Source organism: Physcomitrium patens, chromosome 13, assembly GCF_059467195.1.
Source record: "Physcomitrium patens ecotype Gransden chromosome 13, ASM5946719v1, whole genome shotgun sequence".
Classification (NCBI taxonomy): Eukaryota; Viridiplantae; Streptophyta; class Bryopsida; order Funariales; family Funariaceae; genus Physcomitrium; species Physcomitrium patens.
In genome coordinates this window covers 1,742,638-1,756,922 of record NC_143422.1, presented here as the reverse complement: position 1 = coordinate 1,756,922, position 14,285 = coordinate 1,742,638, and the positions used below count along the sequence as shown (strand labels likewise).

The window sequence follows — 14,285 nt, the reverse complement described above, 5'->3', positions numbered from 1 at the left end:
TTCTCCAGTATCAATAATGAATGGTCGAAGGGAGGGCCAGATGTGCCCGAAAGAAGTTTTTCCCGTAAGAGGTTTTTCAGGCTTCAATTCACTTTATTGATTGATTACTTTTTAAAGAGTTGCAAGTTGGATTCCTTTGTCACATGCATATAAGAGTCCGATTTAAATTGTGATTTTTTCATGGATTATTGAATGAGTACTTGTGAACTGGATCTCCCCCACCCCCCACCTTTGTTGATTCATGTTGTGGTTAAAATGATTGATGATGACCAATCTGTTAGTATCATGTTGTATAACAATAGTTCCTAATGTCTAGTTCAGTAATGGTATCACTTCTTGCCTTGTTTGCTTTGGAGCTGAGTAATATGAGGTCCTCTTAGGTCTCGAGAAGAGATTTGTGGTGGTGTTGGCAACAAATCATGTCGTGAAAAGCTGTGCCGTGATCGCCTCAATGATAGATCAGTGCATTGATGTGGCCTACTTGTGCTTATAAACTCTTATCGCACTTAGAAAATATGGCCCAGATCTAGCAGTTTTGTGAGTGATTGATGAAGTGACAATTTTTTTAGTTCTTTTATAGTTTTGATGCTGGGGCTGATAGGCCCAAATGTACTCAATAAATACACCTTAGTCCTGGGGAATGATTTTCAAATTCAGATAATTTGAAATCCTGAAGAAGACCAATTGTTTCACTTTTTCACCGCCTCTAATTTCTTGAGTTGCTGATAAGCGTGGAGAAATTTCCTCACAGTTCGTAACGTTTTGGACTTAATTACGATATTTTTAGATTCTTGGAATTGGGTGCCATATTGGAATCAGGCCGACCGCCTAAGACTGACAAAGCCACTATCTTAAGTGATGCTGTTCGTATCTTGACTCAGCTTCGAGCTGAGGCTCAAGGGCTTACAGAATCCAACAATCAACTGAGAGAAACAATCAAGGATTTGAAGGTACATAAGCTTATGACATGTCACGTATTGAGTCTAAAGAACCTCTCGCACTAAGTTTGAAAGACACGCGCAGATGTTTCTTATTGGCGAAAACAAGCACAGCAGTAGGATTGATGCTTAGGATCGGTGGATTAGGAGATGGGTTTGTGGAAGCGGAGACACAGATTGGGCACTGAGTGGGCACTTGCTTGATTCTGTTTCATGCTTGAGATTCGGTGTTTCTTTTCCATGATTTGTATTCACTGAGATGGTTAACTAGTTTCTCCTATGAATTTTTGGATCTCATAGTACTCACTCCTACCGTGAAGATGTTGTGATTTGTGTATCAAGAATGTGCCAGATGGACACGGATTGTCAATGTCAAGAGGGAATTGAAGTCAAGGATGTGTCGATTGACTGCAGGTCTACTGTCTTAAGTCCAACATTTGATTTGCTTTGCAGCAAAATGATAATGTTTTCAATCAACATCACTTGTCTCGGAGTCTCTCGAATGGGTGCATGAATCATTTTATCCTCTTATTCTTTTCCTTATCAAAAGCCACAACAATTGCAATCATCTAATAAAACAAATAATACACTCATTATTAGAGATATGAAAGGGCACATGGAATGGCCTGCGAATATTGGTGTGGTGGTGTAATTAAGTTTTCGGAGTTAAATCTTGAAAGGCAAAAACCTTACAAATTAATATATAATTGTAGCACACTTTATGATTAAAACAATTTGAAAAGTAAATATAAGGCTATCCTTTTTGGTTGATTGGTAAGCCTTATTTCAAAAAAAACTAAGAAAGAATGGAGATTCTTTTAACAAGTTAATAAGCCTGGACTTAAAATTGAATTCTACTCAGCATTACAACTGGTATTGGAAAACCATAATGTTTTATTCAAGAATTACTACTCCAACATTTTCTGTGATGTTACAAAAATTATGACTGAAGTATGATTTAGACAGTCAACACAAGATTTTGATGTCATTTTAATAACAAGAATGACATCAAATATCATGTTTAAATAATGAATTTATAAACCCATAATACTGTAGCATTTACTTTTTTAACCTTAACAATATATTCCAATGATAAAGTTAGTAACATCATATTTCTTCAGTTTTGAAGTGTTTTTTGAAAATACTGCTTAAAAGTATTATTTTTTGTAAAACCAGATAATTAACGAACCAGTCTGTACCCCAACGTAAACAAGAAGCAGATTGTTTTCTATTCCAGTATCAAATTTATAAGTCACCTACACAAACACGTGCAAAGTTTTATTTTACATATCTTACAAATAACTTCAAATTAAGATTAAAAATTATCACCATGTAAATCTTATTTATTTATTGAAAGTAACTCTGAAACATCTATATACAATCTAATATACAACCTTCACAAAAGTTAAAAACAGTACAGACCCAGACATACTACATTAAAGTTCAGTAACACTTGAGAAGTCTTCAATTTTTTTCCAAATCATACTGAGTTATTCTTTAAAATGTTAAATTCATACAATTTGTAAAATATTAACCAAAAAAAAAAAAAAAAAAAAAAAAAAAAAAAACTGATCCATACATTAAATTAGAATTAAAAACTAGAATAATACATTTATTGATTGATTGGCACTTAAGTAATTTAGTCTTTGTTATTATTTTTAATTTTAGAATTTTTTAAATCATTTAAATATTTTTTAAAAAATTTAAATTCAATCAAATAATTCAATTAAAGAATATATAAATTATTTTAGTTTAGAATTTTGGATATTTGTATTTTAGAGTCAATGAGATTTTTTGTGACTTTTAGAAATCTATTGGTTCAAATAAAGCAAAATTTAGTAGATACATAGTGGACTTAGATTTTTATACTCTTGTCAATTTAGAAAGCAATTGAACAATTCAACAAAGAGTAATTACTACTAGAAGATCAAACTTTAGGTTTACAAAAAAAACATTCAACTCTTGAGAATATTGAGAGTTTTTTTTTTCTTTTTTTTTCAACTAATAAATTTGATTTTTTTTCAAATTTATTGTATTTTTTATTTTCTTAAAAATTAAAATGTAAAAAAATATTTAGTCAAAATCAAAATTTTGATTAATATTTATTACAAATTTAAAATTGCTATAGGAATTTGGTTAGAATTTATTTATGATTTATTTATGGTTTATTTAAGATTTATTTAAAATTTATTTAATATATACTTAGAATTTATTAAGAATTTGTTCAAAAAAAATTTAGGATTCAATTAGAATTGTTTATGGATTCTATTAAGATTTTTTAGGATTTTACTAGAAAGAAAAACAAGTATGAAAACATGGAGCTGAAGAAGAATTGACGACAAGAAAATAGTAAGAATAGAGAACCAAGTGAGCCAAGTATTGTTCTTTAGCAACCCTAATGTAAAAGACATCACACACATTTGAACAACTTTATAATATGTCAACAACCAACATTTGCAACCACCATCATCAAAGCAATGCTTGAGTAGCACTATCAATATAAGAAAGAATTCTTTTTGGATTAATAAATAAATGAGAGCGACCTAAGCAAAGTATGAAGAACATAGAACCATAAAAAAAGTAGTAATAAATAATAATATTCTATACACAACTTTAAAAAAAAGGTGTTATAGAATGTAATCTTCCTAAAATAAGGGGAGTTTAAGAGGTGTTAACAATGGAAAAAGAAAATAAATTCAAAAAAATCCTAAGTAAATTCTATTCAATTCTTACAACCATTTTAAAATCTTAATAATTATTAATCAAACTTTTAATCTCAACTAAGATTTTACCCACATTTTAATCCAAAAGAAAATAATAAGCACACAAAAGTTTGGTATAATCAAACTCATTAATAGAAACAAACAACTCCTCAAATTCTTTGATGTTGGTTTCTTTTCTTCTTCAATCTAAATGTTGATATTTTAGCAGTAATTTCTCCCTGCTAAACTTTTCAATTGCTTTATAAATTGATTCATATGTAAATATCTAAGTTCAAATAGCTTTCATCAAATTTTATTCCAATCGAATTGGTTTATTTTTTAGAATTGCAAAAAACCCTCATTAACCTTAATTTCAAATATTCAAGATTCTAATCCAATATTACTCTAATATCCTTTAATCTAATTTCTTTATTGATATAAAATTTATTAATCTCATTTAAGACAAGTACAATAATAATTTCACTAAATTCTGCCTATAAATTTATTATAATACTTACATAATCCTCAAATTTGTAAACCTCTTTTCATTTCTCTAAATTCAAAACTATTAAGTGCAACTTGCACTTTGAAAAGCCCTTAAAAACTCAATATTCATTTATTTCACTTAAAATCTATGTTTAAACAATTATTTTAAAGTCTTTTCTCTAATTATATTCTTTGATCAGCAAAAGAGCTCCAAAATAGCCATAAGTGTGCAATTTTGCGCCTTAAGGTTTGATTTTTATTCAAGTTCATAACTACTCTTCTTTGAATATCAATTCTTAATTTCTTAAGGTAATTTTTGCTAAAAAATATTCTTAATTTTTTCCTAAAGATGCCTAAGTTTATTATTTATTTCATTTTTTAAAAAATTTGTGCTATTTATGACTCTACAAAGTAAGTAAAAGAATCTATTATAAAAAGATAGCATTAATACTTAATAATTTTTACCACCTCCTTGTCTATTATTTATATTTTTAAGATAATTTACAAAAATAGTTTCATTTAAGATTATCTATAATATAATCTTTATTTTCTTCTTTCATCTAATGGTTGTATTACAATACAACATTACTTCCTAATGCCACCTACTATCACATATATGCCTAGCGTAAGAAGACGTAACATGGATCCTATAGTAGATTTTTTTAAATTTTTAATACTAACCATTGAGATATTGTGCAAAAAATAGAATATCATAATCATAAAAAAAAAAATAAATAAATAAACAAAAAAAAAAACCAATTTGATAGAAAGAATCAAAATGCAAAAGATTAGTAGATATGGTAGAGAGGAGGCTTTTAAGAGAAGCTTATAAGGTTGCAATGGTAAAAGAATAAGCTTGCAAGTTACTTCAATAAGATGCTTTGGCACAAAGATACACTTGCAAGATACTTCAATAAGATGCTTTGGTACAAAGATATACTTGCAAGATACTTCAATAAGATGCTTTGGCACAAAGATACACTTGCAAGATACTTCAATAAGATGCTTTGGTACAAAGATACACTTGCAAGGTATTTAAGCTAGAATCTTTCTACTTAGTCATATATGAAGCAATTGCTTGTGCTAAGGAGACACAACACTAGGATTTGCAAGAGTAAAAAGAATTGTTATGCCAAGCTTATCTAGCTTTGTAGATTGAATCTTGTGCATTATAGCTATTTAGAAGATTGCACAAACCATTAAAGCAATCTAACTCCCTCATTTCTACATAGAGTGCGTAGTGATGTCCAAACAAGGTTGATGTTACAAGCAAAATTCTAAAAATATTCTTGACATTGCAAAGAAAAATTTAGGGCATGTCAATATTATAAAAGAGTCTTTTATTAGATTTGGTATTACAAGAGTGTTGTTCATCGAAGTTGGCACTAGAGAAGAGAGATGGAGGAAAGAGGGGAGGTCCATCCAATTTGGTACTATAGAGGTGTCATTAATCTTGTTCAATGTTGTGAGAAGGTCTTATATGGAACTTGTTTGTATCAAGAGTCCAACATAGAGTATAAAGGAATTACATAATTTGAGGCTTAATCAGTACATGTAGACACCAGAATTGCAATTTATGAGCAACTGTTATTTGTTGTTTTGGAGCTTGTTTCAATACTAAGTTAACTCTATACAATCCATATTACAATTACAAGAACCTTCTATCAATACAAATCTCACAAATTTTTAATATCTCATCTATAGCCTATGCAACTTCATGTTGAAAAAAGATCTTAAAGAAGTTGTTGGAATGAAATCAAAAGATAAAAGATGTATTAGATACTATTTTGAATTGAGTAGGAATAAGGAAGAATGGCAGCAAAAATCCAACTCAAACATGGTAGATTACTTACAATAAGATATTTGATTTTTTGTAGCTTCATCCACACATTTACATCTGTGTATAGCATGAAATTAGATAAAATTTAATAGCATTAATAGGTGCTACACATCACAATTTTATAAAAATTAGATTCTTGGTTTTGTAATCAACCACCAATTGGAATTAAATAGGCATATATGTCCAAAATGGATCTAAGAAAAATCTTCAACTAAAACATTTATATAAAATTTTTTTTAGGCCAAATTTTGTGAAAATACTTTGGAATCCTCCCAATTTATATTTATGAGGATAATTTTTTTTATTTCGACACCTATTGGATATAATCTAAAATGCTTTAACTATTAGAAATGGAATATCTATCTTATCTTTGTCCACAAAACACTACTCCAACATCAATGGTAGAGAAGAAATGACAACACCTGCTATAAATATTAGAAAATACATCCAAATACATCTTTCCTCTTCATTATAGAAGGTAGCAGATCAGGTTCTTGACAAGAATGTATTTCAAAGCTTGGCACTTGATATTTATGGCGGAGTGGAATCAAAAGATAGCTGCAGAGTGCATGCCACTTCATTGATTCAAAAATTCATAAATGCAACATCTCCACAGTCTCAAAAGTAGACCATCTTTACACTGTTTTGGGATTCTCTCTAGTTTCCTAAGGACATTATGGCAACATCTTCCACCTTGTTTTTGTCTTCTTGACTTTTGTGTTTTCTCAAAGACTATCGTATTCATCGATGCTGCAAAGGTCTCGCTAATCTGGTCCTATCACAAAATTTGAGTATTACGTCTTGAATTCAAATCATGCTTTGATAGCTTTCAAATTTCTCTTTGATGACTAACAATTTCAATGCTAATAACGTTAGCACCTAGATTCTTGTTTGACAATTGTGAATTCCTTTAGTGTCGCAATCATTCAGGTATTACCCAAATGCATAGCAATCTTGAGACTTACCCTCACTGTGGGGTTGACGAATTGGCTCCTCTGTTCATAATGTCAACGCTCCCCTGTGGGTAATGATAGATCATAAGAACAAGGACTTGACTTGCAACATGTCGATCACAAGGTTGATACTCCACTTTTCACTTTCTTGGTTTGAAAATGTAAGATGAGCTAGGTGGTAGACTAATTCAAGTTCACTCAGAATCCATTGGACGTAACAGAAGTAGGAGATGTTCCTGTGCCATTCTATCACTTTCAAAGACATACCCTGACTATTTGAATTGGCAATCGGTTTCAGGACCTGGCATATGAAGATTTCTCATTCATCTTACCAATTGCTTTTGAATGTCCCTGAGAAAAATAGGAGACATAACATTTTGGGACAGTTTAAAACTTAATATCCTCTGCACCATCTTCATCACATCCATCCAATAATTTCCGGCTTCTTTCAGGTGACTTACCTTCAGGGCGTCTACAAAGATCTACCTGGGTTCTCGTGGAAATAAATTCATTACGGAGGTGAGCATTCTCTATTGTCAAACCAGGTTCATTGTGAGCTTCACAGCATTTCTCACAAAAAACAAAACAGCTGATCAGAAGTCGACAATCCTGTAGACACAACATTAGATTTTGAAATACGAACCGGTGCCCCACTCGCATGAGATGGACGTTAAATTAGAGGAATCTCACACACGCTTAAATCGGCCAACTTGGCAGCTGCCTCGTTGATATCGTCAGATGAACCGGGACCAGATTCTGCACTAGCTGATGGCTGAATTTGTGATCCCCAGTCTCCACTTCTCACCATGTACCTGTCAATGATAGCCTCCGACACCATGTTGAAGTCAGAGGAACAATTTTTTAAGGGTGTCATGTTGGAAGTCAATTTTTTCTTCTCTGCTGTATTGCTGTACAGTCTGCCAGCTGATCTATCAACATCAGCTGCACCGGAACCAGACGCCGTAGTAGCCGTTGAAGATTGGATCTCTAAATCAGAAATTCCACTCATGGTTAGGTTTTCACTCTCGAGTCCCTCAGTAAACGTGTTCACGCGAACAGAAGAGTCGAGACTGCGAGAAGGTTCAATATCCTCAATCAGAAATCCAGGGCTCATCGCGTTGTCAGGTTCCAAGCTTTCATTTCTACAGCCAACAACGGAGGTTGGACTTAGAACCTCACATTGAGAGGTGTGATCTTCATCAGATGTATCCTCGTCGACGGAAAGTGATACTTGACTTTCCATGTGATGATATTGAGGTCTCTTAATCTTGCTGAACACGACGTAAAGGACTGTGGCAGAGAAGGCGACGGCAGTGAAGGTTGCGAGATTTTTTGTCAAGGTCCCAGGGTCAAAGGTGATTGCTGCTCTTAACTTCCATTTCATCTCTTGTTCACCAGGTAACCCAACAGGGCTCGTCATTTGAAACTGATGCTTGAAATGGATTCACAATCTTCTCATAAGTCACCCCGACCTGGGGAAGGATAATCTGAATTACACGGAAGTGTTCTTTCGAAAGTTCTACAAAGATAATATACTTGGTCCGTGCACCTCTTTCATGCTATGAATAGATCTGTAGTTTAGGCTAACAGATCGTGAAAGTTATATATTGCACGTAAGTAATGCAATGCATGTGGACATAAAATAATAACCTCAAATTAAATGCAGGATACAGCGTTAATACTTCAAATATGACCATGTATGTTAGAAATTGCAGAGATCACGGCTAATTCCTCATGAAACCAACTGCAAAGCTTGACCCGCAAATTCAAAATCATAAATACCTTCACACCAAAATAAATATAAAAGTAATACATTTCCAATCCTCAAATTTCAAATCACTTCTAAACTGGACAAACACGCAATTCACCTGGAAAATCGAAGCAGGAGAATGTAGTAATCGATAGTATTCCCCGCATCTCGAAAAATCCGAGCCTGAAACCCACTCAATTCAGCCCCGAATTAACTACACACCGTGAACCTTATTCAAATAGTAACAACAAATACCCTAATTTTTCAACCAAGAACCATCACGCTGCTCCAAAAACCGGCGATCCGATCCGGCACCTGCTTCAGAAGATTTTCTGCCGTCCGGTAATAATACTTTAATGGCAGTCGATTGTCCACATCCACCTTATTCGTCCTCTGCGCAATATTCAGAGTGCCCTCCATTGTGACCGCTCCCGCCCTCACAGATGACGCAAGATACAGCAACCCCAGAAAAAACCCAACATGCCATAGCACTGCAGCGTCATCCGCTTGTACTTCGACACACAAATTGAGCTTGCGTATCACTCCTACAATAGCAGCATCGCCACAACCAGGGGCACAAGCACCAAACAGGGGCTTGCGAAACCCTAACACTCTTTCCCGGCAATGATCCCGACTGAATGAGTTCCTGTCTCAGCTCCGGCCCCAGCCTGAGGCTCGAACCTTGTGGCTGGGAGTCGGTTCTATTGGTGTGAGCCTGAGGCTTAGGTTCGGTGGATTTAGAGATGGGTGCTGAGTTGGTACTTGCTTGATTCTTTTTCATGCTTGAAATTCGGTGTTTCTTTTCTATGATTTGTATTCACTGAGATGAACTAGTTTCTCTGTGAATTTCTGGGTCTCATTTTACCTTGCAGCAAAATGATAATGTTTTCAATCAACATCACTTGTCTAGGAGTCTCTCGAATAGGTACATGAATCATTTTATTCTTTTGTTCTTTTCCACATGAAAAGTGACAACAATTGCAATCATCAAATAAAACAAATAATACACTAATTGTTAGAGATATGAAAGGACACATGGAATGGCCTGCGAATAGTGGTGTGGTGGTGTAATTAAGTATTTGGAGTTAAATCTTGAAAGGCAAAAACTTTATAAATTAATATGTAATTGTAGCACACTTTAGGATTAAAACAATTTGAAAAGTAAATATAATGCTATCCTATTTGGTTGATTGGTCAGCCTTATTTCAGAAAGAAACTAAGAAAGAATAACAAGCCTGGACTTAAAATTGAATTCTACCCAGCATTACAACTGGTACTGGAGAACCATGATGATTTATTCCAGAATAACCACATTACTACTCCAACATTTTATGTGATGTTACAAAAATTATGACTGAAGTATGTTTTAGAGACAGTCAACACAAGATTTTGATGTCATTTTATTAACAAGAACGACATCAAACTATCACGTTGAAATATCTATAAACCCATAATGCTGTAGCATTTACTTTTTTAACATTAACAATACATTCCAATACTAGAGATAGTAATATCATATATCTTCAGTTTTGATTTAAAGTGTTTTTCAAAAATACTGCTTAAAAGAATTATTTTCTGAAAAACAATAAAGGGATCAAGATAATTAACCAACCAGTCTGTACCTCAAAGTAAACAAGAAGCAGATTGTTTTCTATTCCAGTATCAAATTTATAAGTCACCTACATGAATATGTGCAAATTCTTAATGCAAATTAATATTAAAAATTATCACCATACAAGTATTATTTCTTTAATTGTAAGTAACTCTGAAACATCTATATACAATCTAATATACAACCTTCACAAAAGTTAGAAACAATACAGACCCAGACATACTACATTAAAGTTCAATAACACTTGAGAAGTCTTCAATTCCTTTCCAAGTTATACTAAGTTATTCTTTGAAATATTATATTCATACAATTTGTAAAACATTAATAAAAAAATAGAAAAACTGATACATACATTAAATTAGAATTAAAAACTAAAACAATACACACACTGATTGATTCGTAGTTTAGTAGTTTAGTCTTTGTTATTATTTTCAGTTCTACTTTTAAAACAAATTAATTGTAATTAGGTTAATTTTTTAAAAGCATGCACACCTACACACACACACACATATATATATATATATATATATATCATTACTCTATTAACCAAGGATTTATACCAATGTATTTAAATTAATAGTTGTTCTTTAAAAATATTTTAAAAAGCTAAAAATTAGTAGAATTGCTCTAGTAATCAAATAATGTTTTTGTGGAGTAATATATATATATATATATATATATATGAATAATTATACAAAAAGTAAAATAACATAGAAAATTAATAACAAGGTTTGCTACATCATCAAGTAAATTGTGAAATTCAATATTATTATGGAAATTAAATATCATTTACAAGAGTATTTTTTTATTTTATATACATACATATATATACATATACAATGACAAACAAAACTGAGTACAAAATCTGAACACTCATAGTTCATTGATCCTTCCAACTGACACATAAGTCAATTGATAGAATTACTTTTTTATTGTGTGTATTCATCCAGTCCTCTACATGGATGAAAAATCTCATTATCATTTGAAGTAGGGTTTATGAGAAAAGTGTTGTAGAAGCACACAGACGTGCGTACTCAGTTTTGGTTGCTTCTTCTTGCTGAATTTCGAAATTTCAATGTACACTCCTTGTTGTAAGATTTGAGGGCATTTTTTGTTTGTTGTGTTGCTCTTGTTGTGTACTATCTATAGTGAAAGTTGATTTGTCAATTGTATCTCTATGCCTCAGTTGTGTGAATCATTGAAGCACCAAGCATTGGTGCAACTTAGGAGTGGTGTTTCTACAAGAAAAGTTGCAGACTCACTTGGAATGAATCAGTCTTCAGTAGCTCATCTGAGGAGGGAGATTAGTGGTGAAATAGAAAAGCAAAGAAGAGGACGTCCAAAGGTTTTAGGAGAGCAAGAGAAGCAACTTGGTGTGCACCTTGTCACTACTGGTTGTCTCAAAACGGCAAGTGCAGCTGCAAAACAACTTCGAGAAAAAACAGGTAAACACTTCTCAGACATCACCTTGAGGCGTGGTTTGAGAGAAGCTGGTTTGGATGCTTGTGTGCAACAAAAGAAGCCTCTACTTGCCAAAAGACATGTTCTTGTAAGGTTGAGTTTTGCTCATAAATACAAAAATTGGACCATTGATGATTGGAGATGGGTTATTTTCAGTGATGAGACAAAGATTAACCTAATCAAGTCAGATGGTAGGTCTTGGTGTTGGTTGAGAGAAGGAAAACGACCTGGACCTAAACATGTTAGTCAAACTGTCAAACATGGTGGTGGTTCAATTATGATTTGGGGTTGTATGACTGCTTTTGGGTTGGGTGCTTGGTATCAAATTGAAGGTAGAATGGAGCAACACTTGTACAAAAAAATTTTAGAAATCTACTTGCAAAGTACCACACAGAATTACAACTTAGATCCTACTAAGGTGGTTTTTCAACATGATAATGATCCCAAACATATGGCAAAAAGTGTTCAGTTTTGGCTCTCTTCACAGCCATTTCAGCTCCTTCGATGGCCAGCTCAATCTCCAGATTTGAATCCAATGGAACATTTTTGGGCCCTTCTCAAACAGCGTTTAAGCCAAGTCACTCCAAGGCCAAGAGGTGTTCAAGAATTGTGGGAGAATGTTTGTAGTATTTACCCTAGTTTCGATGCAAAAGATTGTGAGAAACTATACAAAAGTATGCCAAGAAGGATTTCAGATGTTTTGGAAGCAAAAGGTTATTGGACTAAATATTGAAGTTTGAAGATTTTCTTTGAACAATACTGAGTACAAGACATAGTTGTTGATTTGACTTTGTAGAAGGATGTTTAGTTATCAATTTGATGTGCAACTTTGTACATGTGTACAAGATTGTGTGTATTATTCCATGTAACTTTCAGATTTATAAAGCAATCATTGAAATTTCTGTAATTGCTCTTGAAAGTTGGCACTTCAGATTTTGTACTCGGTTTTGTTTGTCACTGTATGTATAAGTGAATATAGTGCCAATTATTTTTGCAAAATACACTTAGATAGTATAAAACAAAATCTTTGAAGAAATTTTTTTTTATAGAAGTACACAACACAGACATGAAATTACAATGATAATAATAATAAATAAATAAATATTTTTATTCATTTGTCTCTCAAACCTTCTTTTGAAAACCAAGACAACTGGATTAAGCTGAGTTTATTACTATTCCAGAAAATCAAAACTAAGTAAAATGGTCAAGCATTTCCTACCAATTGGTTATTTTTAAGGTTGACAAATTTAGGTATGTTGAAGTCATTTTAGATATCAGAAAAAATAAATGTATATAAATGCTAAATTATAAACATTCTACAAAGAGTAATATTCACTAAAAGAAAAGAATGAAGTAAAATTATAACAAATATGAACAAGAAAAATTGGTGACCATGCTTGGGACAAAGAAGAAAGGTGTCAAAGTCTTGCAGCTTTGACACCTTCCAAGATGCACCCTCCTCCCTAACCCTCATCCTCCCTCTCTAACCCTGCTCTGCCTAGCACTGCCTTGCCCTCCGCCTCCGCTCATTTCCCTTTCCTTCTTCTTTATGCCTCTCGTGACTGTCGCCACCCCTTCTCTTCCCGATGCTTGCTATCTAACGAACGCATCACTGCCTTCTCAACCCCCACGTCACTTGCACTGCAACCCCTCACCTCCCAGGTTTGTGTGTATGGTCTTCTCACCCTCTCTTCTCTTGCTCTTTCGATATCTGTTTCTGCTCAGTGCCCCCTCCTCTCTTTAGTGCGGTGAACCGGATTTCACAATTCCCATCCGATCCTGCTCTCTTATATCCCTCGTCTGTTAACTCCTTAACACCCCTCCACTTGCCCGATTTCATGGCGTTCTGGGGATCTCTTGGCAGCCCCGGGTTGGTGTTCTGCATGGTTTCCAACTTTGATTGTTTCCGATCCTTAGGTCCAACTTTGCAAATGCATATTCTTAGGTCGAGTTGAAACTTAAGTGACCGTAGGCTGATACGTTATGACATCAGCACTTCGTTTCTAGTTAGGAGGGTCTGCATGCAATTTCGTTTTATTTTTTGCGAGTGTAGTTTTTTGTCGGGAACGAGGGTCTATCGATCTGTACCGTGTCACTTTCGTCGCTGTGGGTAGCTATGTGTTTGTCAACTACATGCCTACCTAGCTTAAAAGCAGTCACAGATCATTTCAGGTTATCCCTGCATCATGCTATTTGGAAACGCAAACATGGATTCTTTCTGCCGACAGTGTACTCTCTAGTTTTAAGCAATTTTAGGTTTTCTGAGTCAATGAAGTTCTGAGCTGGTGATATTCAATCTGAATCTTTTATGAGGTAGGAGCTCAATTCACCAAGCACTGCTTATCATGCTTGATATCCAGTTCAACTGGTGCACCCCTCGTCCCCATATTGATCGAAACAATTATGTAGTTTGTGTGGGATTGGACGAGAAAGTCAACTTAGTTAACCGTTAAACCATTTACACCATGAAATTTCAAGCCAGGTTTAGGGTCTAGGGTAATAACTAAACCCTAAACCAGGTAATAACTTGCCTATGCAGTTTT

The 14,285-nt window shown here is 33.7% G+C and overlaps 2 protein-coding genes across 6 annotated transcripts in view; one reads left to right on the top strand and one right to left on the bottom strand.

The window, feature by feature from the left end:
- LOC112290671 (AMSH-like ubiquitin thioesterase 1) overlaps window positions 1–9,633 on the bottom strand; it is a 41,380-nt gene extending 31,747 nt beyond the window's left edge. The window contains exons 1-3 of one of the 5 annotated variants that reach the window (XM_024537220.3): window positions 8,985–9,059; window positions 8,788–8,852; window positions 6,473–8,391 (exon numbers count right to left, since the gene is read on the bottom strand). In XM_024537220.3, the coding sequence (XP_024392988.1) occupies window positions 7,590–8,339 (750 nt within the window). In that variant the 5' untranslated portion in view covers window positions 8,340–8,391; window positions 8,788–8,852; window positions 8,985–9,059 and the 3' untranslated portion in view covers window positions 6,473–7,589. Of the gene's footprint in view, window positions 1–6,472; window positions 8,503–8,787; window positions 8,853–8,984 lie in introns of those variants that run through there. The other 4 variants (XM_073538324.2, XM_090255158.1, XM_073538325.2 and 1 more) reach the window with 4 other exon arrangements.
- Window positions 9,634–11,119: 1,486 nt separating this feature from the next.
- On the top strand, window positions 11,120–12,649 carry LOC141046117 (uncharacterized). Its single transcript, XM_073538318.2, has 2 exons — window positions 11,120–11,726; window positions 12,205–12,649. The coding sequence occupies exons 1-2, from the start codon at window positions 11,459–11,461 to the stop codon at window positions 12,270–12,272; spliced, it is 336 nt and encodes a 111-aa protein (XP_073394419.1). The 5' UTR covers window positions 11,120–11,458; the 3' UTR covers window positions 12,273–12,649.
- The last annotated feature ends 1,636 nt before the right edge of the window (window positions 12,650–14,285 follow it).